This window comes from Nothobranchius furzeri, chromosome 17, assembly GCF_043380555.1.
Source record: "Nothobranchius furzeri strain GRZ-AD chromosome 17, NfurGRZ-RIMD1, whole genome shotgun sequence".
NCBI lineage: Eukaryota > Metazoa > Chordata > Actinopteri > Cyprinodontiformes > Nothobranchiidae > Nothobranchius > Nothobranchius furzeri.
Genome location: NC_091757.1, coordinates 42192132 through 42217696, shown reverse-complemented (window position 1 = coordinate 42217696; position 25565 = coordinate 42192132). Strand labels below are relative to the sequence as shown.

Here is a 25565-nt window from a genome sequence, read left to right as displayed (position 1 = left end):
TGATCTGTGATCCAGTTCCTCTCCAAGCCGCCAGCCTCTCAGAGCTTCTCAGGAATCACCAGAATAAGACCTAAAACTTAAAAGCCAGTGCCAACTCTTCAAATGTATTGCATTTCACAGGGAGCCCCCCCCCCCCCCCCTCTCTCTCTCTCTCTCCTCACTTTTCTTTTTAACTGCGCTCTTTAGGCCAGCAAAGTATCAGAGGAGGTGTAATTGAAGGGGCGGTGAGGGGATAGAGTAGCGGTCCGCCTGAAAGCTGCTATTAAAGCCAAACGGAGTGAACACCGTAAAACGGCTCTGCCAACAGCTGTCCCACAATCCCGAGTATTATATGCCAGGATCCACATACACACACGCGCGCGCGCACGCACGCACACACACTTTACAGGCCCCTGTTGCTGATGTAGTGCTTTCTTGAAAGTATTAGCTAAGCCAGAAAATGACCACAAGGATATCTGCGATAATGTTGTGTTTTATTGGAACTTGCAGCTCCTCAATGACCCCCCCCCTTTTTTTTTAACACTGGCACACTTTTTCTAAATTGAAGTTTTAGCAGGGATGGCTGATTTGCTTCGCATATTTTTTACTTAATAAAGTTAGAAAAGTTGGAGAAACCAGGTGAGGAAAAAGAAAAAAAACTATAATTAATATATTACATTTCAGGAAGGAGGTTGGGTGATTTGACTTCCGGTTTGCACTGATTTCAACCATAATGGTTCATTTCATTGACAGAAACTTAAACCCTGCAGAGCATCCCACTGTGGGATTCTAACCTGCAGCACCTGCGCTCCCAGACAGCTAAGCTTCAAGCTTCTCCTAAACTTGATGACTGCACCCCCACCCCCACTGCTGTTTCAGTCCTTATTAGAAAGGCGACTGAAGAGGAGTTGTTTCCACTGGATTAAATGGTTTCTCTCCAAGTCAATGAATATGTAATGACGGCTAACGAAACCAGCCACCGCTTCGGTTTACAGAGCGCATATTAAACGCCTCTTCTGCAGAGGGAAAGAAAAAACACAGTAAAGAATGGAAGAAGAGAAGGGATACAATCTCGAATGCAACTTTCAGCTCGAGCACGACATTGCCCTGTAGTCAGAGATTAAAGAAGTATTTGCACGGAGAGAGAAAGAGGTTCCTCCTATGAGGTGTGTTTTTGTGTGTGTGAATTAACATTTTTTAACTGCTTTGGAAATATTGTTTCTGATAAGCAGCCATGCCAATAATGTAATTGAATTGAATTGATAAAAGAAGAAGCGACAGAAATGCCCGAGTCCCTCCGCTCCGATTGTTCAAGATATTTTTTTCCCCTTAGTAAACCCGATAAAACATTGATTGTTGCAGTCAGATGACCCGTAAAATTCGGGGGTTAGTTTTCTCCTCTGAGCTGAGCATATAATTATGCAAATAGTGATCTGACAGTGATCCGCTGGAGACTTCTGAAGGAGTGTGTGTGTGTGTGTGTGTGGCTGTCAGAGGGGGTGGCATTCCTAACTTTGCTTAATGCCTGGTTTCTTTGGAGAGAGAGAGTTCTTCTTCTGCAGGAGTGGCGCAAGCAAGCGTGACAACTCTTTTAAAGGAAAAAAAAATTGAAATATCAGCAGCAGCATGAGGGTTCTCCTACTTCCTTTTCTCCAGATGTCATGGTCTCCACCCCTCCCAAACACCAACACAACCCCCCCCCCCCACACACACACACTTTATTTGTAGAGATGAAGTTGCAGCATGGAGCTGTCAGTTAACGCAAAATGATTGCTTCAAAAACTTCTGATTGACTTAAGGAGACGAACAGAAATGTCTTTTTTCCTTTTTGAAGTGCAAGAGGGTGGGTGGTACTTTACACTGGGTTTTTCACAACCTCAGATATTACCATGAAATGTGTAAAATAGCCACACCTGACAGACTGCAAATTGGTTTAAAGGCGTTTACATGAACTCTTTACTTCACGTGTCTAGACTATTTATCGCCTCCTTTTGATGGGAGCTGGCTCCAGGTCATAATTTATATCACCATATCATTGCTTTGGACAGGAGGCAGGTTGTTTAATGAAACTGACGTATTAAAATGATCAAACGAACACGAGAACTTAGTTTTTTCTTCTTTTAGGCAAAATCTCTCACACGCCTCTTTACATGCGCCCTGACGGACCATGGCTCCACTTGTTGTTCTGGGGGTTTAATAGAAAAAAGGTTTCTAAAGATTTATTGAGGGGGCGTTTAATGACCTGATCAGTGTGAAAACAGATGAAGCTCTAAATAATGAGGGTGAGAAAAAAGAATGTATTTAGATTTTGACACTCAGATTAAGGATCCAACTTTTCCCCAGAAATACAAAACTCTAATATCCCTACAAACAAACCTCTTAATCAGCAAGCTTTTATGTGAAGAGGCAAAAAAAAAAAAAGTTTTACTAATCCAGAAAGCCGACAAAAGATAAGAGTGAATGGTGAGATGGCTGCAGAGACAATGACACAGCTCATTTTACACCCGCTGCTCGGCTTTCTCATCCATCCCAGCTCACTTCACACTTTCCGGCCACATCTTCCTCACTTCATCATCGCACCTGTCTCTCTGTAGCTTATTCATCTCCGAAGTGCAAAAATATATGAATAAATATACAGAAAAAACATTTAATAGAAGTTGGAAAAAAGATGCAAAGTTTGTTTTATTGACTTTTTAATAACAGGAAAGAAGTCATGAAACTTAAAAGTAATTGCTGTGCTGTAGAAGTGTTAAAATGTTTTTTGACTGTGCTTTCAAATTAAAACTAAGGATGAAAAAAATATTTTTTGCTTTAATCAACAGTGCAGCACAAAAAGAACCCTCAACAGCAACATAAATAAAATAAAAAATACAAGCTGACTTTGGATCTTCTGTTCTGTTCACTTATGGCTTGTCTGGTTTTGAAATATAAAACATCGAGGACTCTTGTTTATTCCTAAGGCAACAATATACAAGTTCTAGAGAAAAAAAACATTAACTGATAGGAGCTGAGAAGCACATACATGAGCAATCTCAAAATGAAACTCATCAAATTTCAAATAATAAGCCAACTTCTTCCTGAAACCTGGAGAGATCAAAATCAAATTAGAAGGAAATTAGGCCTGCAACCATCAGCCACACTTGTCTCATTACAGCAGGGAGATAATCCACAAATGCCTTAAACCACTGATGGAGGGGAGGAATCATAACACAATGGTGTCAAATACAAAAACGAGGGGGTTGTCTAAGGTATCATGAGAGTCAGTATCCGGTTTGAGGTTTTACTAATGTCATGACACATTAGAAATGTGTTCCTTTAAGCCTTGAGCGGTTTATAAAACCAGCCGGCTTTATGGAAAAAAATAAAAAAATCATCCAGTTTGCGTCACACAGTCAGATTATATGAGCTGAAGGAAGCTGACTGTGACACCTCTAAGTACACAAAAAGAGTACTTTGTTGCAAATCAAAAAAGGAAATATGTTACCGTTCTGCAACAAATATCATTCCGGCTGGGAATAATATTGAAATCTTGGATTTCCTGACACGTGTAAGGTGATAAATTGGAGTTTTATGAGTGTTGTGGGCTGACTTTTGGCTCCTGGTAAAATGAGACATCCCTCAAACCCGTTTTGATGCTCTAAGTGATTTTAAATATTCTCCAGGATTTTCCATATTTAGACCAGGTTGGGTTTCTTTTATCATGCTCAATCGAATGAAAATTTAAGGTTATCCACCTGAAAATGAAACAACAGTAAAGTGGAGCATTTACAATAAAGGCAGAAATATACTCTGCAAACTTTTGCAACAATAACCCACAAACAAGTAAACACCCACTTTGGTCTTGAGAAGCTGATTGTTAAACATGAAGAAATGCAAAATATTTCTTTTAGATTTTATTCTAAGATAAACAAAAAAAAATCTTATTATTGGAGCAGATTTTTCATTAATGATTCAAAAAGCAACACAGAAATAATTGAGCTAATGGGTAGATGAAACAGATTTTTAGCTAATGATCATTTATGATTTGTTATTATGAAATAGTTTTAATATGCAGGAAACAATATGTGGAATGGAACGATCCTGCATTTTTCAGAACATAAAACAGGAACTTATTTGAGGAAACCCAGGCATGGGTCCTGCATGAGGAGGACAGAGGAAGGGGGGAGAGACTGGAGGACAGGAGGGGTATTAGCTCACTTCAGGCTGATGTCAGGACAATTAGAGGCGCACCACAGTGCTTTGTGCACAGTGCCTGTCAGCCTTAATCTCTGCCGCTGTGCCCTGTACCTGCAACCAGGCCACAGCCCACGGGAAGCGCTAACACTCAGACCCATATTGCTTTGACAGTTGCAGTCATCTAGAAGTAATGCAAAACGTTTTTGTGATGTATACACGGCGACCCCGTACTCCCGCCTGTAACAACATGGCGACGGTGAGAGGGCAAAGCCGGTAAAGGCCGGAGGGGAGAAACGAAACCAAGGGAAGCGAGGCAGGAAGGAAAACTGGTGCGGTGTTACAGGAAAAGAGAGAGAAAGAAAAAACATTCTGCACACCCAGATCTGACCCGTCACCAAGTCTCAAGTCAGAAAAAATCTTGTCAAAGTTGACGGTTCTCTACAAATCTTGGTGTTTGTTTCTAAAGGAGCTGCGGCGTGTGGTGACAGGGTTGGAGTTCTCTTCTGCCTCCTCATCTTCCCTTGCCTTTAGCGCCTCAGCAAAGAACCTAAAGATGGAGTCGAAACTCGTCCAGGAGGTCAGCTCATGCCTCTCAGTGCCTGCAGGAAACCAGAAACACAAAAACTTTGATTATTGTTGTTACAAAGTATGATTGATGCCTTAATAATCACACAAAAACAACTTTGGCACACTACTGGATTAGACACCAAGTCTCACTGTGAACTCATTGCTCGATGCAAAATGAAGGCCTTATTCGTGAGAGCCGCGACAGCCTCTGACCCGTTAGTCCGGCGGGACGGCTTTAATATGTTATCCAAGCAGATACCCGATAATCAACACCACTGCATGTTCAAGGAGATGGAAAAAGGTCCTTCCAACAACACCAGAGATATGCACAATGGCCTCACTAAGTGAAAGCAGTGGAGCGGTAGTCATTCATTCTAAAGGGCTGATTGAGGAAATGCAAGAGAAGCTGGAGAGAAGCAACAAGCCACCATATCAGGTGGTCTGGCAGTCAGCAGTTGGGGGGCAACGGTACTGGGTTTCCTTCTAACCTCCTTCAGGTTGGTGAGTTCCCAAGTTGGGGTCACACTGAAACTTGAAATCTGGTACATGTGGCCTCCGGTTTCTCAGGGTTAGGATATCATAGGGCAGATATTTAGTTGGATAGCTTATAAACTCAGTGGCATCTAGTTCCACTGTGGATCTACGTGCATCTATGAACAGACTCCACTGCTTTTAGCTCATATGCTCACTAAGAATATGACCTTAACAGATAATGGTTCTAAACCTAACCGTAAGGCTAATGGGACAGCGGCTAAGCAACACAACAGTAACCAGAGCTTAAAACCTAATGGGGGTGTCCTCTTGCCCCACAAAGAGAGAAGGGGTCTGATCTGAGACATTAGGACCTCCGTCCTTTGATAGGTGGATCAAAAACTTCTTGCTGCACAAAGCTGTAAAATAATCCGTCTGGTTGTTACAAATTCTCTCTTTTGAATCTTCTCCACACTTAAACACTATTTTGCTATAACCCATACTTATGTGAGCTTTAGTCATTTTTCTGGTTGATTAACAAAAAGAAATGAACAGTAGACTTGTCTTTTGATGACCCTTGACCTTTTTGCAAGGCTCAAGTCATTAGTACTTATAGATGTGCCCCTCTACTTTAGTTTCTTTCTCTTCTTCCTTCCATCTCTGCGCACGCTGCTCTCCTATAAAACGCTCGACTGAAAGGCCGCAGGGATACAATTAGGAAGCACCTCAAAGGCTCTCTCACGATAGACAGGCCTCAGATGACCATTGCACTGACCTCCTGTTTATTAGATTGAACCCAGCTTGGACGCATTAATGGGGATGGCATACCTACGCGTATGTGTGTGCTTGTAAGACCAGAGGCAAGCGTACGGTTCTGGGCTTAGAGTATGCTTGGGTTCAGTTGCTGCAGGTGTGTTTTATGTTTAATTTGTGCGCACAAATAGAGACGAAGGGGTTCTGGATCTTTTGGAGATAAGGGACTAAACAGCAAGCAGAAGGCAGTCAGTGCCTGGGGTCAAATTTACTGGTCCGGCATTCATGGTAGTCAATAACCCAGCAGTCTCAGTGACTTTGCTACCTGTGTAAGGGCTCATCATAACACCCGTCCCTAGGAACAAAGACATAACCCTCTCGCACCTCTAATCTATCATTTATATCCAATTTGAGGCAATGTGATCTTTTTCTCACCTTCTTTATTTCCCCTCTTCTTGCTCGTTTCTCCCTCAAGAGTTTTTACTCCTGTTTTATTCTTTTTTGTCTCCTCCTGCAGATCAATGCCGCAGCGCTCACTTGTTCGCCCTGAACTGGCGGTGAACTCCCACGGCACGCCGCCAGCCTCTCTTCCCTATCCCATCACAGTTGAGGGTCACCGCGAGGGTGTCTCCGTGCCAATATGCAGATGAGCTTGTGCCCCCCCCCCCCCCCCCCCCGCCCCGATGACTGATGCTAAGCTCCACCTCTCGCTAGAGGGTCTTGAGGCTTCGATTCAAAGTCTCCTCCCTCCATTGCAAACATAAACCTGCTCTCATACGGACTTAAACGAGCCTTTAACAACTTATGTCCACTCTTACTTTAATGGGTGAAGAGTGCTCAAGCAAATGGATGTTATCAAAGCTGAGATGTGCACTGATTTAGAGGCTAGACTGAGATAGAAAGTGAAAATGTCAGCCCTGGTACAAATCAACTTAACATCGTTCATAGCTACATGGGTCAAAGAGGAGTTTTCTTGCTGTATCTTGTTTGTAAAACGAACCTGTAAGTAGTCAAAAGAGTGAGTTTTGATCGTAGAGCTTGCTGAAAGCTCCTATAAAAGCCAAGTGAATGTTTTTATCACTTTGCCCGCAGATCTCATCCTTTGGATGACTAATAAACTTACATTGCGCTGCCTATTTGTGTGTTTCTGTGTTTTGGTCATGAAATCTAAAGGTAAATCTAACAGTTTCAGGCTGTTTGCATAGAAAAATGCAAATGAGATGAATCAAATGCAAGACTAGGCCTGCAGTTAACACTAGGTAAAGGCAGCGGTAACACATTCTAATGATTATAATAGCTACTGAACGCTGACCTTGAGGTGAGGCAGGACATTACCATTTCCGTGGAGATGTTTGACTGTAAGGCAGAAAAGATCTGGTGCAGAAACATGATCTGTGGTTAGAGCTCCCTCATGTGCTCTCTAAGGTGGCCGTGACACAGTTTTCACTCAGGGCCTGACCAGCGGCCTGTGGTTGACCACTTTGTGTGTGTCGTCTGAGCTCGGCGAGGTTGTCGTGCTATGCGACAGGAAGGGGGGAGGATTTGATAGCGGGTATATCGCCTCCTCCTCTACGCCACAGCCACGGGAGCCCTCTCTCGGTAACTGACTGACTGTTTGATCCGGCTCTGACTCTACGATACAACAAATTTGATCACACACACCCACACTCATCTTGGAAGTCATAGACTGAATAATTGTACTTTCACTCACTCCAAACACACACGCACGCATGCACGCGCGCACACACACACACACACACACTACAGGAATGAGCGTTTGTGTGCTGTGAATTGAGGGAACAGAGGAGCTGAGTTTTGAGCTGGAAACAAGGAAACTCCTGCATAGCTGAGGGCCATGCTTTCTTCCCGCTGCACCAAATGCTGCATGCTGTTACAAATGGTAATCGGCTGTAATTGTCACAAATTTCAAAACAAACGCTAGGTGACTGAAAAGCCAAAGTGACGCCCCGAGTGATACTCCGACAGAAACTGCGAATCAAAGCATGCCGACTATAATTAGGTTCCATCTGGGCTACGTTATTTAAAGCCGCACCAGTTAATTGCTTGTGTACAAATGGCCTATTTTATTTGAATCAAATTCTTTTTTGTTCATAATTACACTGATGTGAAGGGGGGCATATCTCTTTGCCTCAGTTATAATAATAAATACATATTCAAATTAGGAGCACTTTGAGGCAAGGGGAGGGTAAAGATGATACTTTCTTTGTACCATTTGAGTTTCTTTAAACAATTACAGGTGATTGACACATACTGACATTTAGGTTAAATAAGTAATGAACTTCAACAAAAAACAAGATCAACCCTGATGGGATCATAAAGTAAAAATTACAAATACACAGCTCCTGACAGGGCTAATATTCTTTAAGATACTAATATATCAGAACCTTTTCTCATTTCCTTTTATTTGCAGAAATTTCATTTAAAAAAAGAAAGCACACAAACAAAAGATGATCTAATCAATTTCCTATCAAATGTAACCCGAGCTTTTGTTTTATCTCAACGCGAGGCAGAGCAGAGCGTTGTGGTGCTGGCCTTGGCTGGTTGTAACCTTAGCCGAGCTGCTGTTTGTGGAAACTATCTGTTGCATGCTTCGACTGGAGGAAAATCGCTGTCTGTATCCTGGTTGTCAGATGATCAGATTTCCGCCCCTGACACTCTCTGATATTAGATGATCTTCTGTGTGTGTGTGTGTGTGAGAGGGTGTGCACAGAGCATGTTGGATGTACGGTTGTCCCTAACCAATGCCCGCGCATGTGCACTCAGTTGTGTGTATAGTCACTTTGCTTGCAGACATGCGTAAAGGTCAGGGATGTCATTTAGTCCCACATGGCTGTCTGCTGAGGCGGACGCGATGCACTGCCACCAAAGACAAGGTCAAAGAGAGTCCAGGCAGGTGACAGGTGGTCCGAGCAGAGCTGGCCTCTTAATGAAACACGGCCATGTCACCTTCAGTCAAAAACGTAATTAACCACTTTCACTAAATGCATCAAACAAGAGATAGAAAACGACCCCAAACAGCTTCTTTGATCTGAACATCGTCCCCACCGTCGCCTCTTGACTGAAATGTATTTTTAATGCTTCATTGTAAGCAGGGTCTGCCCCCCCCTTCCTCCGCTTACATTCCTGTCATCCTGCTTTTAATTGCTTTGCATATTATTGCGTGTTGTCGTTAGACAAAAACAAGGCAGAACTCATTACACACCCAGAGACGAGGAACCTGAATCACTAGCTAGAGGGGACGCTGAGGGGAGTCTGCATTTACTTAGAAGGACAAATACAAAGAACAGAAGAGACAAATAAAACCAACAGGAAAGCCAGAGAGAATATCACATATGCTGGTTGAAATCATCACCCAGCCAAAGACACATTCAACATGATGGTCCATGGAGACGGAAACCTGGGACAGCAAGGACTTTGTACAAACGCCTTATTCTGCTTTGGTCTCATCAAGTTAAACACCTTCATCTATCCTTCCCAACTTCTCCCCTCTTCACCCGGACACCGAGACTGGACTGAGTGCTTTTTTATTTTAACAGGGAAGAGTGGCCTTGGCCGTCATAAAAGACACTTGCTTTTATAGACTTGGAGCCGAGTATTTACAAGATTACCCTGGTCCAAGGACTGCACAGGCTATTTGATACCGGCGTCAGTTGCTCGTCTCTCTTCTCCTGTAAAAATTGAAAGTCCAAACATGCCCCCCCCCCCCCCCCCCACAGGAACCCTCAAAGTCACTTGTTTTACTCACCTCTACTGAAAAGGTTTGAGATAATATGGAATAAAAGATAAATGCGTGTAGAACTGAACAAAAACGAATGAATGCTAAATGTTAAGAAGGACACACACAAAATCCAAACAGTTAAACAAACCATGTTGATTTCATTGGTTAGAATATTTTTTTTAAATTAAAATGTTCCCTCATCAATGAAACACCAAGAAAATTAGATTTTCTGATTATTCTCAACAATAGAAAATAAAATATTATCACAACAGATGGGGACACACACACACACACATGCATGCACGCACACAGACACACACCTGCATGCACACATGCACAAACACACACAACGGCCAACTATTTGCTTAAAAATCACTCACATCCTGCTGCTCAAGGAAACAAATGTTCACTCCAATTATGTCCAAGACAAGTCTGCTTTATTTTTTAAAGTTTGTTGTAGGGGTTTGATTTACAGTTGGTACATAGTAGAAAGAAACAGCTTAGGTGAAAACATGCAGGACCTTTCAGGGATTATCACACATCTAACAGCGTAAACGATGCAGGGCTACTTCCTCGTTCAGACCTTCTGCTCCTTCTGCATCCCCATTGGTTGGGACATAAATAGCAAACACTCAGGAGCTGCTAGCTCGCCTGACATGGCTTTGTTTTTAGGCCGGTTGAGGGGAGATGGAGAGCTTTTGTTCCAAAGCCCAGGCACAATGTGACTCAAACACAGCAAAGAGAAGGCCCCGAAAAAAAAGTACATCATTAAAGCTACTAGATGCATGCATATGTATGCACTCTTATCAGAACAAGCAGAAAACATGATGCCAGGGCAAGGGTCGTGACGGATAGCCTTGTGAAGTAGTGAATGGACAGTATGGAGTGGAATCAGAGCTTCTACATGGGCAGGTATAGCAATGTGCATACAAGAAGAGAGGATATATAATCAAATGACACACTCACTACACCACTTCACTTGACTACACTCCTCATTCCCACAAACACACGCCGTCTGGTCCATTTGAACACAATGAGGTCTGGGACACACACACGCACTTGTTCACCTCCAGGACAACTCCAAGCTGAGAAAAACACACTCCTACAATATCAGACTTACACACATCTCTCAGTAACAAAGAACCTGGAGGAGGAGGAAGAGGGGCAGACAGCATTCACAATCAATGGTCAAAGAATAGACAGCCTTGAAAACAGAAACCCCACCCACACGAGGCTATGGTGACACCTCAACATACAACACTCATTCACATAAAGACGAATCAAACACAGCTATTACCAACCTTACCTTAGGCTTTGTGCAATGCAAGGTGCAACTTCAAAGTATCTAAGGATCAAGGAGCCTTGTCAGAAAATGGACAGCATGAAATAAATCATGTTCTCCATTTTCTTTTCATTCCATCATATAAATTATTTTTCCTCTTGATGCTAATTGTACAACTTACAGCGTTATAACTCTACAGCAAAGACCTGGTCATAAAAAGCATAAAGTAGACGCGTTTCCCTGTAGCTGACAACTATCACCAGGATAGTCCAGGCCATATTTAAGATGCCACAATCAAATAAAAATAATCTTTAAATAGTATGTGTCCACCTAAATTTGTTATGATGGTTTAGGTTGCTAAAAGATGATACATGCTAACTCTTTTCTAGCCAAAATTAGCACAGTGTTGAAGCTACGCTAACAGAGTTGATAGCTGTTTTTGTATCTAAATGTATAACTCACTGCTGACGTTGTTAGCATTGCTTCCTCAGTAAGGAGCTAGCATGTATTGTTTAGAAACTCAAAGCAGAAGCTTCACAGTTATGAATGTAGGTGGACACATCCTAATAAAAACTATCTACATTTGATTATGGTGTCTTAGGTGTGGCTTAATTTATCCCATCTACATTGTTGATTTTTATCCTCTAGCTGCAGCGATGGCGTAAACATGTCACGGAGAACAGTTACCCGGAAATTATTCAGCTGGCTAAAAAGTCAGGAAGTGTCAAACCGAGGGTCCGTGGCATATAGCCTATTACCCAGAGGTGTGACCAAGTCACTGCTTTGCAAATCACGAGCAAGTCACAAGTCTTTCCAGTCAAGTCTCGAGTCAAATCCAAGTCAAAGACAACCGAGTCCAAAGTCAATGATGTGGAAGTCCAAGTCAAGTCCAAGTCCTTAACTTTGAATTTTCAAGTCATAATCAAGTCAACCGTCCAACTTCAATTTATTGACAATGATAATAAATAAATTCCAGAAATAAAGCTTCTTAAAGCTTCATTTATTTACTCAAACAAATAATAAATGTTCAATGACCTGCATTTGTATAGCGCCTCACAGAGTAAGGACTCCAAACGCTTTACTCTACAGTGTATCATTCATCCATTCACACACTGATGGTGATGAGATATGACGTAGGCACAGCTGCCCTGGGGCGGACTGACAGAGGCGAGGCTGCCGAGCACAGGCGCCACCTGTCCCTCCGACCACCACCAGCAACAAGCAGAAAGTGTAACTGAAACTGATTATAAACCAAGTGCTGCTGCATTTGTCAGTACAAAATCAAACCCAGAACGAAGAAGAGTAACGATTTTTGTCCATGTCGTGCCACTTTTGTGCTAAAATATCAAATATGCTCAAGTCATCGTCAAGTCAACACCAAGTGTTAAGTCTTTATAGATTTTATCAAGTCAAGTCAGAAGTCATTAAAATAATGACTCGAGTCCAAGTCATGTAACTTGAGTCCACACCTCTGCTATTACCAATGAAAAAAATAACCTTAAATGAAAACACACAGTAATGGAAAAAAAAACTACACCCTCTTTAAATAATAGATCTTACAATAGTTATAATTAAAATAAAAGTTAAAGTTGAACAAATTTGTAAGCAACTAAAAGAAAATAATTTTTTCACTAAAACAAAGCGCCTCTAATCCTTTTAAAAATCTGAATGTAGATTTTGGTGCTTGCAAATTGTCAGTTTGAAGTGGACCAGACGGTGTGTGTTGATGGGAATGAGGAGCGAGTGTAGTGTTTTTTTTTTTGTAAATGTTTTGTAACTAAAAGTTAGATTGGAGTGATTTTAGATACTGGTTAATCCCAGATTATTTATATTTCATATTTTTATTATGGCATACGTACGAACAGGCTAAAACCCATCACTACTCTGACAAATCATTTCAGCTCAAGTGTTAATCAGAGTGGTCATATTAGCGCAAGCAGGGACAGAGTCCAGAAAAAAACAAGAAGAGAAATTTGATTTTTTATTGACATTTTTAAGAGGAACATGAAATGCACTTAACAGATCCTTTGAATTATTATCCACTGACAGGGAGTTGTCATAGTCTCATTGACATTTTGTTTGAATAGAAATACACTGCACCTGCTGTGCAAGTATCAAACTATTTGTCAAGTGATCTTGTGTATTGCAAGTTTGCAACACACACACAGAGTGTGTGTCTGTGTTAGGTGGCTGAAACAACTACACGAGAGGAGATAGTTCAGGTGGGGGAGGAGCAGACCAGAGGTTGAGATAGCAGAAAGTGGGTGCTGAGGGTGGGGCGGGTCTGAAATAGATCACTTAATGGAACAAAGTGTAATTAATGGCAGATAAGAGTGCTCTGACCCTATCCGGGAATGTGCTAATAGAGCTAACACACACTCCGCAGCATCAGCGGACAGCCCATCTTTATGGGTGTCTGTAGCCCCTTTTATAAGACTATGCCACCAAATTTCCACAAAGCTGAGGTGGCATCAGGGAGCCTTTGGTCGTTCATAAGTGGTCAGACTATGGCGGCAATGTAACGCAATCATTGCCTTTTCACAAAAGATTATGCAATGGCGGTATGAAGGGGGTGTGTCTTAGTGCGTCACAGACTTCCTTTTAGCTTGGACATAACTGGATTTTTATTGCGATTGAAGCCGCCCTCCTTACGTTTTTTTTTACAAGCCGCTCCTACAGGTGTCTGTCCCTCACAGTTCCCATGACCTGTCTGGTGATGTGAGCGCCAGCTCAAACTAAAAGAAGCACCCAGAGCTCTGCATTGCTCAAGTTTGCCATCTCAGCTGATTCTGTTTACAAAAGCTACAAACTTCCTGCATCGCCATGCCACCATGGCGCTTTCATAAGACACACTGTAGCAGCAGTATTACGCATATCTTATGTAAGCGGCTTGTGCTATGTAGATAGGTGTGTGTGTGCTTTGACACACAGCAGAATATAAGTGGGTGGCGAAGACCGCTAAGGTGACAGGTTAACACGGTTTCCGCCCTGACAAAGATGTGTTGTGCCTGCAATCAGAGAAAACCCAGAAGGAAACGTTTCTCGCTCCACGCAGCCTCCCTAACTCACGTAGACGTTCGGCCTCACATCAAAACATGAGTGATGTTATTACACTCGGCGAGCCAGCGTGCCTTCAGTCACGGGGATGTGGTTGTTTATGGAGAGATGGAGGCAAAGGAAGCCAACTGGTCAAGAGAGGGTCAAACTTGAGGTGTTCTGACAGAAGTGAACTGCTGCAAGCCTCTCCTTAAACTTCCTGCCCGAGGGTGTCCCTGCGTCAGGGGAACTCGTCTGGAGCCAAGGGGCCTGTGCACGTGTGTGTTTGTCTGCAGGCATGTTAGTTAAATCTCTACATTTTTGGAGCCTTGCCGGGGAGGGTGAGGGGGAGTTTGCAGTCCGGCACATGCCTCGGGATACTGAGATGGCCACTGATGGACAAGGCAAGACAAGGAGGATTTCCCCTGTTTGTCTTAAGGAGCGGAGCGGCCGCGTCACACACATGAGCAGAGGGAAAATCTGTCTCCAGGATAGATTTCTTCTGTGTGTGTGTGAGGCACTAGGCGGATGGGTCATGCATCTGGCTGATTATGTGTGTAGATGTGTGTCAGTGCCTCTTTCAGGGTCACAGACCTAGGGGCCATTTACTTCAAACTGGTTTAGTCAGACAAGACAAGGCCACATTAGCACACTACATGACTTAGTAATACAGAGACTTCACACCACTTGAGGGATAAAAAAAAAATCTAAACTTATCTTACATATCTTTATGGAAATTAACTATTTAATGCCATTACAGTCACCTTGACAAGTCAGTAAATATGAAATGAAAGAATCGGAACAGTCCTTAAACACAAGGGCATGGCCTCGACAACAACAAGCAGCGTGTGGCGCTCTAGGTGAATCTTAAATCTGCTATGTGTTGCTGAGTGTGTCCACAGCAGCCTGATAAGTGCACTCTGTCTGTGTGTAAGTGTGTGATGTAGCATCAGGGGGTTAAACGGAGAGGGACGAGCCTCCAATCTGTTAGGACAAGGCAAAAACAGCTTCAAAGCCTCAACATCAACCCCCACCATCCACACACACACACACACACACACACACACACACACACACACACACACACACACACACACACACACACGCACGCACGCACGCACGCACACACACACACAAAGTGACGGACAGTCCATTGCTCCCAGCATATCTCTATTTTGTCCTTGGACTGTCTGAATACCACTGGAGGCGAGCATGATTTGAGAGAGCAAGTGGGAACAAGCGAGACAGAGGGAAGGGAAGAAAGAGGAAAATGATAGAGGGAATGAGAGGGAGAGAAAGGAGGCGCCCCTCAATGACATCTAAAGAGATAACTCACTCTCCAGAGCTTCTTTCACTTGCTATCACTTTCCCAGGCAGCAGCCATTCCACATAAGGCCAGAAGTCTGGGTGCGTGTGTTAACTTTAGGCGTGTGGAAACGTTCAAAGAAAAGAGGCAAAGTCATGGAAATAAGGACAAAATAAAGTCTGTGTTAAAAAGATAATCTTAAAAATTATTAAGACAAGCTTCATCATATTGTACGTTTTCAGAAATTATACCTAAAAGTGGATAAACTTTGTGTTTAATTAGCCAAGCTGGTCATTCAAACTATCAGTGCACTGTTTGTAAACAGCCTCTTCATGCAGTAACCGTTGTGCTGTGCATTCTCACTCAGACGACTGCTTAATAAATCATGTACATTGCACAATACAAACAACAGCGCTCTTGTACTTGGAAGTTAACTTTGGGAAAAACAAAGAACTGAGCCACAGTGATTCTGAAAACACCCAAACAAAACAGCGGGAAGACACAAAGTCATCCAGTGCTGCCGCTATTGTCGGATATGCTTGTCTTTGTAGATGCAGAACACTGTGGGGAAGAGTTAACCATTTGATAAGCTGCCTCTCGTCCCAGCTGTATGCATTTTTTATTGAAATGTGTGAGTCAGAAAGAGAATAATTATCTGCTGCCACTCCGCTGAGAGGAGAGAGGTTGCAGCCTCCCGTCTGGTCTTTAGAAATCAACACTGATATGTGGCAATTTATAGTTGCTGAATGAAAAAGTGTTGGTGAAAATGTAAAACAGCAGAAGTTATGGGTTTAAGACACTGTGCTTACTAATGGGGTTGTGGTGAAATATTCCTGAAAATACTAATAACTACTAACTTCAGTGTATGTGATAGATCTGTAACAGGTTTATTTCCTTTCTTTGCTACTCTAAAAACCATCCAACCATCCATCTGCTTTCGTCCACTCATCCAAAGACTGACATAAGATGGAAACCCAGACATCTCTTGGTAGCAGTGACAGTCCTGGGGTACAGCTTCTCCTGGGGTTTCCCAATGTGTCCCCTGACCAAAGAGGATTTAAAATCCTTCCAGCAGCAAAGTCCAGCTCTTCCCTAAGGTCTACTTCCAATGAGATGGGTCCAGAAAGCCTCCAGGTAAAGGAATCCTAGTTAGATGCCAAATCACCTCAGTTCACTATTTTCCATGTGAAGAAGCAGCAGCTCTCATATGAGCTCCTCCAAGGATTTCTCATGACGGCTCTAATCCATTGACAGTTTGTAATAAGAATCTTATTTTTTTCTGTCATATTCCAAAACTCATAACCAAATATGAGTGTTAGAATTTAGAAGTACAAGTACATCAAGAGCTTTCAGAGAACTAAGGAACACCTTCATCACTGCAAACAAAGCCCCAAATGTTCCATCTCTTATTCAATCCTGCCATTACTTAGGAAGAAGACACCAACATATTCAGATATAACGCATTCCAAATGTTTGGGTTGAGAACCGTAAGCCCAGACTCATGGATCTGAAGTCCTTCCTAACGCTGGTAGAAACACAAACATCAGTGTTTCCAGAGTCCGATAATGTTACTGATCTCTAAGCCAGAGTTGCCATTTTCTCTAGAAAAGCTAACACACATCCTCACTAGAACAGATGTACATAAACTTCAAAGACAAAATCACAAACAAACCGAAAGAAACTGAGCATTCACCTTAAAATAACACAAAATAAAATATTTATCTGACAGGATGAACTTTTGAAGATACATAAAGTTCTGGTCTGACCTTTCAGCACTTTAAGATCAACCAAATCTGTTTGAATCAGATGTTTGTGTACACTCACTCAGACTATGTACATGTGGTTTATTGTGCGAGACTGACTCAGACTGAGGGAGGGCAGGTCACAGAAGACACCTGCCATCTTTCAGTTCCACCATATTGACCTAGGAGAAGAAAGAGAACTGGTGGTACATGACAGCTGAGGAAATTGATCAAGACATTTGCTATTCTTAGGAGGGATGACCCCCTCAAAAAAAAAAAAAAAAAAAAAGCAACCCAATATTGATCATATCTAATTCCTTCTTCCAAACATAAAGTTTGGGGCTCAACTTCTTTAGGACAACATTTTACACTTTTAGAGAAAAACTGTAAGGGGCAGTGGATCGTAGGTCGTTATGAAACCAAGCCAGCAGTAAGTCAAACGTTTAAAGTAACTGTAGCATGCTGTTTTAAACTCTTCAAAGCAATGATAGGTCCCATGTGATTAAAATATTACCATTGGCACTATGGAGATGGCATTTATTCTGAAGTTATTTTCTTAGCGGCGCTACTGACGAAAGCGGCATTCTGACTAATCACAAGCTTGCATCCTCTGTCACGTTGGACGGATGTTTAGAAAAGAGAGCACGACTCCGTCCATCCTTGCAAGCCTACTGGAGAGCCCTCGAAAGACGGGTGTGTCTGTTCCAATGCAGACGGAGAAGTATAAATTAGTTCCAAAGAAGGAGGGCTCTGGATTCGACACTACATGAATGGGGAAGAGCGGTGCAATGATCACACAAACCAGCCCCGTCCAGCCGTTTGGAATGGCTTATCAGAGGTGAAGAGAAGCTGAAGCTCAGAGAGAAAAATGCATGCCAAAGACCACTTTGCGGGTGTTTTTCATGAGGAAATAATATAAAATGTCCAAAAGATTCAAATTGTTGGTTTTGCATGATATTGTCCGTTTTAAAGGAACAAAAATGTCTTTTCTGCAGCCTGTACAGAGGAATCAAAAGAAGAGATTGACCATGTGTTGGAGGATGTAGTTCAGGTGGGGGATTTCAAAAAGGTAAGCAGGTTTGGGGATCTGATAGCAAGACAAAACAAACTGGAAAGTATCAGAAGCAGAACTATGAGAAGCAATTCAAGTGAGGAGTAAAATCTACCCTCTGCCATCATTTAAATGAGCTGTGGTCTTCCAATGCTGTGTTTACAATGTATAATTTATGCCCCCCAGTTCAAACACAGCTTTATCTGCACTCAGCTGCTAAGTGATATGATTTCACTTTTTATAGCAGCCCACCCCCTCCCACTCACTAACCACCACCCCCAGTCCCTCTGTAACGCAGGCTGGTGCGATTCTGCACGCCTCACGCATTGACTTTCAACTGTACAGCCATCCGAGGGCTAAAAAGCACATTAAATTGCCCCTAACACTGTCCTGTTCACTCCCTGAGGCAAATCCTCAATCCTAGACATGTGGCTTCCTGTAAGAGTGCACAGCCATCGTATTATACTGACACAGGAGATGATTGCTGCATATTTCACAGCAGTTATAGTTTCTTTTCATAGTTATAGCCATTTTGGTGGGGTGTTGTGTCCCAGATCACAACAGCACGTTCTGACCAGTGACTCCATGGCTTTGAATAAGATGAATTATAAAACACAACCACTTTGGTTACTCAAGCGCCTCGTGATTTTTATCTTGCGAGGCGCTATAGAAATGATACTTTCTTCTTTCTTCTTCTTTGCCGTAATGACACTTCTCACATTTACACCTTTAGATATCCACCAGCTGTAAGGTTGTACTCGACAATAAACATAGTTGGCGTGTTTTACATGGTGACTGAATTAAAAGAAAAGGTTTTAAGGGCAACATAAGAAAAATACTTTAATAATCGTGTTTGTATTTATCTGCTTCGGGTACAAACAGTGAGTTCAACCTCTCTTACCAGATCACTTCTATGACCTCCAGTATATCCTCATTACACTTTTATAACACAGATCAAATTATCTGACTTCTGAAGGGTTCGGCTCCAACTCCTTTCCTCTGAACCCTTCACCACGATTTTCCCTCGATTTCATCCATCATAAGGCTCTTTTCCTTGCACATCTTTCTTCTTACATATGCTCTTCTATCTCCTTTCCTCCTCAGTCTCAGCTATCTGACAACATAGTGTTTGCGCTAGCTGAAAATTCCCACTCCACCTCTGGGGAAAAAGGCATTTTTCTCTGCTCCACTCATCTCTCATTCTTCTCCTGTATGTTTTCCATGCTAGCTAAGCTTCCTCTTCCTGCATGCAGCAGGGAGTGTGCTCCATCTCTGGCGGCCCCATAAGGGATCTTATAGTGTGATGTTACAATCTCCACATCCAGAGGGATCCCCTCTCTCTCTGGCTGCTCTTTTCTCTCTCTCTCTGCAGGTTGTTCATGTCATTTTTGTTTTTTGTGTGTAACCCTTTATTCTCTCCTTTACTTATTTATCCAACTCTTAAACTTTTGGCACTTTCCATGTGCCATGCTTGCTCTTACATGTGACACAGATGCTCTTCAAATGCTCATTTTTAATCTTTATTTGGTGCTGTCTGGTGCTTTAATTCTGAATTCAAAAAAACTTCAAAGAAAATTTCTAATCGGACCTATTTGGTAAAACCACTCTCCAAGTCTTTTGTTTGTTTCATGGTTAATATGATGTTATAATTATCTAATTTTAGGAATTGAATGGATCTTTTATGCCTTGATTTGTTATGCTTAGAACTGAAAGTGGGTGTATTTACTTTTATAAGGAGTGTATGCAAATGGCATAAAACACCAAGGACTTTTGGGATAATTACCAGTGACAAAAATAAAAAAGGGGAGACAGATCAGATTAGTTTGATGAAATGTGGCAAGGCCTTAGGAAAAGATGAAGTACTGTGTAGGTGAAATTTCCTTGACCTGCTATCTATGGACAAGGTCTTCTGTTAATTAAATTCCTTGTATATCTGGCTGTACACCAATAACATTTGCATTTCCTTTTAGAGATCACCATGATGGCTTTTAATTCCACCTCAAAATTTTGTTTTATTTTACAAGTTCATCCTCTCTTTTCTACAGGTACACATCAGCAGTGTGATATGGTTGCATGCAGTGGTTTGTGTAACTATGTGTGTACTTTGTGCATTTTTGTACTTTCTATATTGATTTTTTAAAGTAGTTTATAGAGAAATTAAAGGGTAGAGACAGCTAACATTCTGGCATGTGTAAGTGTAATGAGATTTGTGCTCAAATGAAACAGAAAATGTGATTTTGATTAAAACCAATTCACTTCTACAGTATAAACACTGCTTTTGGTCCAGTACATTTGCTCACGGTGTTCTCAGATGGACAGAGAGGATTCAGGGACACAAAATGTCAGAACCTGATGCCGGTGTGATCAAGGGCAATCGCGAGCTGAAGAGCAAACTGGCAGTTGGAACAAAAGCAGACTCTGACATGTCTAGGTAACACAACCCTGCAGTGTAAATGATGAGTGCAGAGGGCATACAGTATAAGTACGTTGGTTACACGCATTTCTGCCAGGCATCTGCTGACAATCATATATCCAAGCACAGAGGAACTCCAACACAATGAGCAATTGGTACATAATGTTTGTTTGGGTGGAACTTGAACCTGTCTGTGCCCCGAGGCCAAAACCAAGCAGGTGTTGGTGAGCATACACACAATCGCAGACAGAAACTTAAACACCTGGACACCTGGAATGGGCTGCCAACCCCTGACAGACTCATTCAAGCTGTCACAAACTCCAGGATGAAAAGTGACCCTTGAGCTGAGGGGGGCACACCTGTGTTATGAGGGGCCACCTGTCTACTAAGGGCCCTCTCATAACAACACTAATGGTAACAAAGTTTTGGGTGTTTAATAGACACTTAAATTCAATCACAGCTTTAAAGGATGCAAATAACTTTTCTCAGAGTCAACTGAACAAAGAGATAAAAGGCCAAATGTAGGTTCTTGTATTACAGGGTTACTGTAATAAAAAATAACAAGCTCTTCTGTCACGTATCTGCTTTATGGAACACAGCTTTGGTAACAGGGTCAATGCCTGTCTAGGCAGTCAGATAAAAGCAGTCTTAAATGCATTTCTTACATCTTGGGCAACCTTTGCATCCTCAAAGGTCCTATGAGTGAAATCCACTTACACCATAATAAAAAAATGCTACTCTTTTGCGCCACACAGGTCAGAGTAAGTATTGCGGCTACGGTGGCCCACTCAAAAAGGCAACAACAACCAGCTTGGCATGAGCTTAATAGTATAATCAATTTCCAATATCTCTAGCCTGCCCAACACAAAGCATATAATACTCAACCAATTAAAAAAGCATTTTTAATTATATTTTTATTAAACCTACCAGTACAGCATGAAGCAAGTTAGTTCTGTGAGACCTTGAAGGTGTCATCAATTCACACACGGACGAGGGGTGACGTCAGCCAGGAGGTGAATGTGAGAGCAGCGCTGTAAACGAGCCGTCTGCTACTTCGCTACAAGCTAATGGATATGGAGCGATCACTGGCTGATTGTTAGCCAATGACTTGCGATGGAGGGTTGGCTGGAGCCAGGGACACGCCGTGGACAAGTAAACAACGCTGACTTAGCCACCAGTTAGCGGACGAGTGCTGGTGCGTGTTGGGAGAGGGACAGCAGGCTGTGGGAAGATGGGAGACTTGAGTAGAAGGAACTTTCTTGAAGGACTTTGGAACTGATACATTGGGATCGGATCAGTAGCTCTAGTAAAAAGAAAAAAAAAAAACTAACGAGCAACTTAAGGTGAGTGAGGAAGCTACTTGGAGGCTGGTGCCTAGCTAAGAGCTACAAGTGTTGGACATGATGACGACCTGGCAAATTGGACGTGTCTTCCAATTTCAGTGTTTGTTATTGAAACTAACCAAGTACAGCAACAGTGTAGCTACAGTCTCTTCTTCTTTAGTTGATTTGGCAGACTGCATGCTTCTAGGGTGTACTGCTGCCCTCTGCTGTTTCTTTCAGGTTACAGTCAACGTGCATGTAAAAATATAAAATTCAAAGTTGAGAGGAATATTTAGAATTGATGTTGGTGAAAAATATTAATGAAAAAGGACAAGTTTGTGAACTAAATACACAGAATTGGATGGTAAACAGGTAAAAAAAATACAGACTGGGGCTTTAAAGGGATCCGATTATTTTTGATGATGTCCCCATTTACCATCTGTCAGCGATCAAAACTAAGAGTGCTCATGCAGTAAATTTAATTTTCTAAATAATTTCTTAAAGAGGTTTACATTTCATCCAAAAAGTGTTCATTTTAATAGAGTTTCAGGTGTATAAGTTGTTGTGTGGACACTGAAACCTTAAGTGTTTAATCCTGTGTTCTAGCTGAGAATTTACCCAGGAGCAGAAGGAAAATGTTAAAGAAAATGGTGAAAAAAAAAATCCAGCAGGTACAAATATTCTCCAGTAAGTCAAAGGGTCTTTGAGATGCAAATCAACAACAAGAGATGAAAACAATGCAAGAGAATAATACTGAAGCAACAAACACATGCTGAGCTCTTCAGATAAGTGTGGGGAGAGAGTGCGATGAAGGAGGGGAGTGGACTTGTGGGTCCTGTCCTGCACTCGACCTGCAAATGCTGGCACGCCCTGTACTGCTGGTGGCTAAATAAAGAGCCCCAGGGTGGGCCAGGCGGCTAAAGAAACAGACACAGAGTCGGCATTACCCAGCTAATCTCATTATGGAGGCAGCTCTGCCAAGCTGTCAGGGGTCAGCCAGAATGCCACGTCACTCAGCGCACCTCTGGCACTCCCTTCGACCCCCGAGAAGGGGTTCGAGTGAGACGTATTTGGGAGCAGGGGTGAGGGGCAATCAAAAGTGGGGTTGATGGTAAAGGCGGAGTAAGAAATGATCTGGTTTAACAGTTATTTGAGCTTAAAATAAAGAAAAATCTATTAAAGCACTCTCACATGAAAAAAAAATCTATACTGTACAACAGATGTTAAATTGATGACACAAAAGCAGAATCAGACATGTAGAAAAACAAAAAGGAAGCAAGATAGCTAAAGGAAGAGTGGGAAAGATAATCAGCTTTTAGTTTAGCAGCTTGGTTTGATGTATTTACAGAGGATTGCATCAGGATGCTACAGAGAAACAGGCTTCAGCCATCCGACAGGGTCATCTGTGATGCGAAGCAGTTCTCCTAAAGATGGTCTGTTAAAAAATTATTTCAATAAGCAAACTCAAAGAGACACCGGTACTGTCGGCATTCAAACATACATGTAAAAACTATTTGGTTGCAACTCTCAATTTGGAAGAAGAAACTGAGGTTGACGTTTTCCATTTGCAAACAGTACCAAACAGTTATTTAGTTTGGAGAGCACAATAAGTATGCAAACCATTGTTTTGACCTCTGGATAATAGTATCATAGCAGTGATGGCAATTGATGCCAGACAGCTAGTAGTGTCTTCCACTGCTTAATGGACTGAGTTCAATAGTTTAAAAGCCTTATCTCATTATTCTAACTCAAGGTAATCAGTAAACACAAGGCAACACTGATGGTTAAAGCCTCTAAATAGAGATGTTTTTGCTTGTTTTGTTGGATATTTTTCAAGGGTGCAAACTAACCAGCTAGGAGGATACATACCTGGTTGGCTGGTTGGTGCACAGGTATACAGGCCACCATCTATATTAGTGTTGAGCTCTACTCAACACTGTGTGTTTAGATGGGGCCTGTGAACTGTACCAAAAAACATTCATGGCAGATAAAAAGTATCATCTAAAACCTTCCAAAAATAGGCTGAGATAGTGTGTGCGACCAACTAGACAGGGCAAGGTGCTAAGTGAAAGGTTGAGAGTTCACAGCTGAGTTCAAGCAGCCCTAGCACTGTTTTGGACCCCTTGCCAAGGCTCAGATTGGGATAAATCTGAAGGCTCCTTTGTGAAAAGGATCACATGGAAGGACTGATGGAAACATGAAGGTGAGCTGAAGGAGTGGGGTGTAGGATGGGTGAAAATAGAGGTGGCAGATGATCTAAACGTTTAACAATAATTTACAAATTTTGGTATTTGAAACTTTTGAAGACATCAAATTTTGGGTTTTCATTACTTGAAATATTTCAGTCTGTTTTGAATCTTTACAATTCATGAGTTTATGAAATGAGTAAAAAAACTGAATGGATGTACCCATTTATATTGTGAAATATGGCACGTATTATTAGATAAAGCATTAATGCTAATTGAAAAGATGCTAATTCCAATGACACCACATTCACAGAGATATAGGAATTATTAGGATTACCTGCTACATGATGTTAGACCACTTAGTTTGCGTATATTTTATGAGAGAACAGAGTGTTTGAAGAACGCTCACACGAACAACTGTCTAGTATGAGCTTGTACATTTTTCAAAGCCTGTATATATTCTGGGAACTCATTACAGGAAAAATCAATGTATGGCATCGGTTTATAGCGGACGGTTTTTCATCACCCTGCAACCTAATTCCATCCCCTCTCATTTCTGGCTGAGAAGACACCAAATATACGAACACATACACAGACACACAAATCAATACAGCCAGTGTACACAAAGGCCAGGTAATCATCTTTATGAGTGTGATCTAAACACAACTGAAAATGTGTAAAGGTTGTATTTGTGTGTATCAGTGCTACAGAAGACAAGACAATACAAACAGCTGGGCTCATTTGTCAACTTGCACATGTTATATTTGTTCCATGCATGCGTGCTGTCCTTCTGAAAGACATGTGTATGTGTTTGAATGTTTGAAAGCATGCCTGTCTGATGAAGATATCAGATTTAGTTGAGGCAGGGCAGGTTCAGAATACTGAGGAGGACTGTCGGGGAATCAACTGACTAAAAAAAACTAGAGGATATACCATCTAACAAACTTACACTTATACTCAGATGAACTTCCTCTGTAGTTGCTTCTGCTCTAACTGTATCTCTGCACGCAGCAAGCTTAAAAACCAGAACTATGAAGCACAGCACTGCACAGGAATTCTCCTCCACAACTCAAATAGCTCTTTTTTACTTACACGTCTCTTTCAGCCTCCCTTCCAGTAGCCAACAAGATGAAGAGTTTGCAACCCCGTGCTCAAAAGTAATCAATTTCTAATTTCTGCAATTTCTTTTTTAAAACTTGTGTCAGAGGGATGACAGCAGTCAAGAACCCAAGAGTAACGAAAGAAGGAAGAGGGGCGTTGTAAGAGAGGAGGAAGGTGAAGGTGGGGAAACACAAGATAAAGACAGCTGAAAGAAACTCTGCTTTACTGTGTGATATCAAGTTTTAAACATCAACATATGCACAGTTATTCAACATGTGAGTATGTTCAAATACTTAAACACATCTGGCTCAGGTTGAACTAAAGCAACAGCTTTCACAAGTTGGCTAAGCTCTCAGGCTCCCTTTTAACTCTCCTAGGTAATAGGGAGTGAAAACAAGCAGAAAATCAAACCGTTCCATATTAAGACATGTTTTTACGGCA

General features: G+C 41.9%; 2 protein-coding genes across 4 annotated transcripts in view; one reads left to right on the top strand and one right to left on the bottom strand.

Annotated features, from left to right (window-relative positions):
• The window catches only part of nr2f1a (nuclear receptor subfamily 2, group F, member 1a), a 38241-nt gene extending 31159 nt beyond the window's left edge, over nucleotides 1-7082 (top strand). Inside the window, exon 4 of the mRNA XM_015972426.3 lies at nucleotides 6464-7082. The gene's annotated coding sequence lies outside the window, so the exon portion shown is untranslated. The remainder of the gene's footprint in view (nucleotides 1-6463) is intronic.
• The window catches only part of arb2a (ARB2 cotranscriptional regulator A), a 201415-nt gene continuing 178505 nt past the window's right edge, over nucleotides 2656-25565 (bottom strand). For all 3 annotated transcript variants that reach the window (XM_015972423.3, XM_015972424.3, XM_054731701.2), the window contains exon 11: nucleotides 2656-4754. In XM_015972423.3, coding sequence (XP_015827909.1) covers nucleotides 4594-4754 — 161 coding nt within the window. In that variant the 3' untranslated portion in view covers nucleotides 2656-4593. The remainder of the gene's footprint in view (nucleotides 4755-25565) is intronic.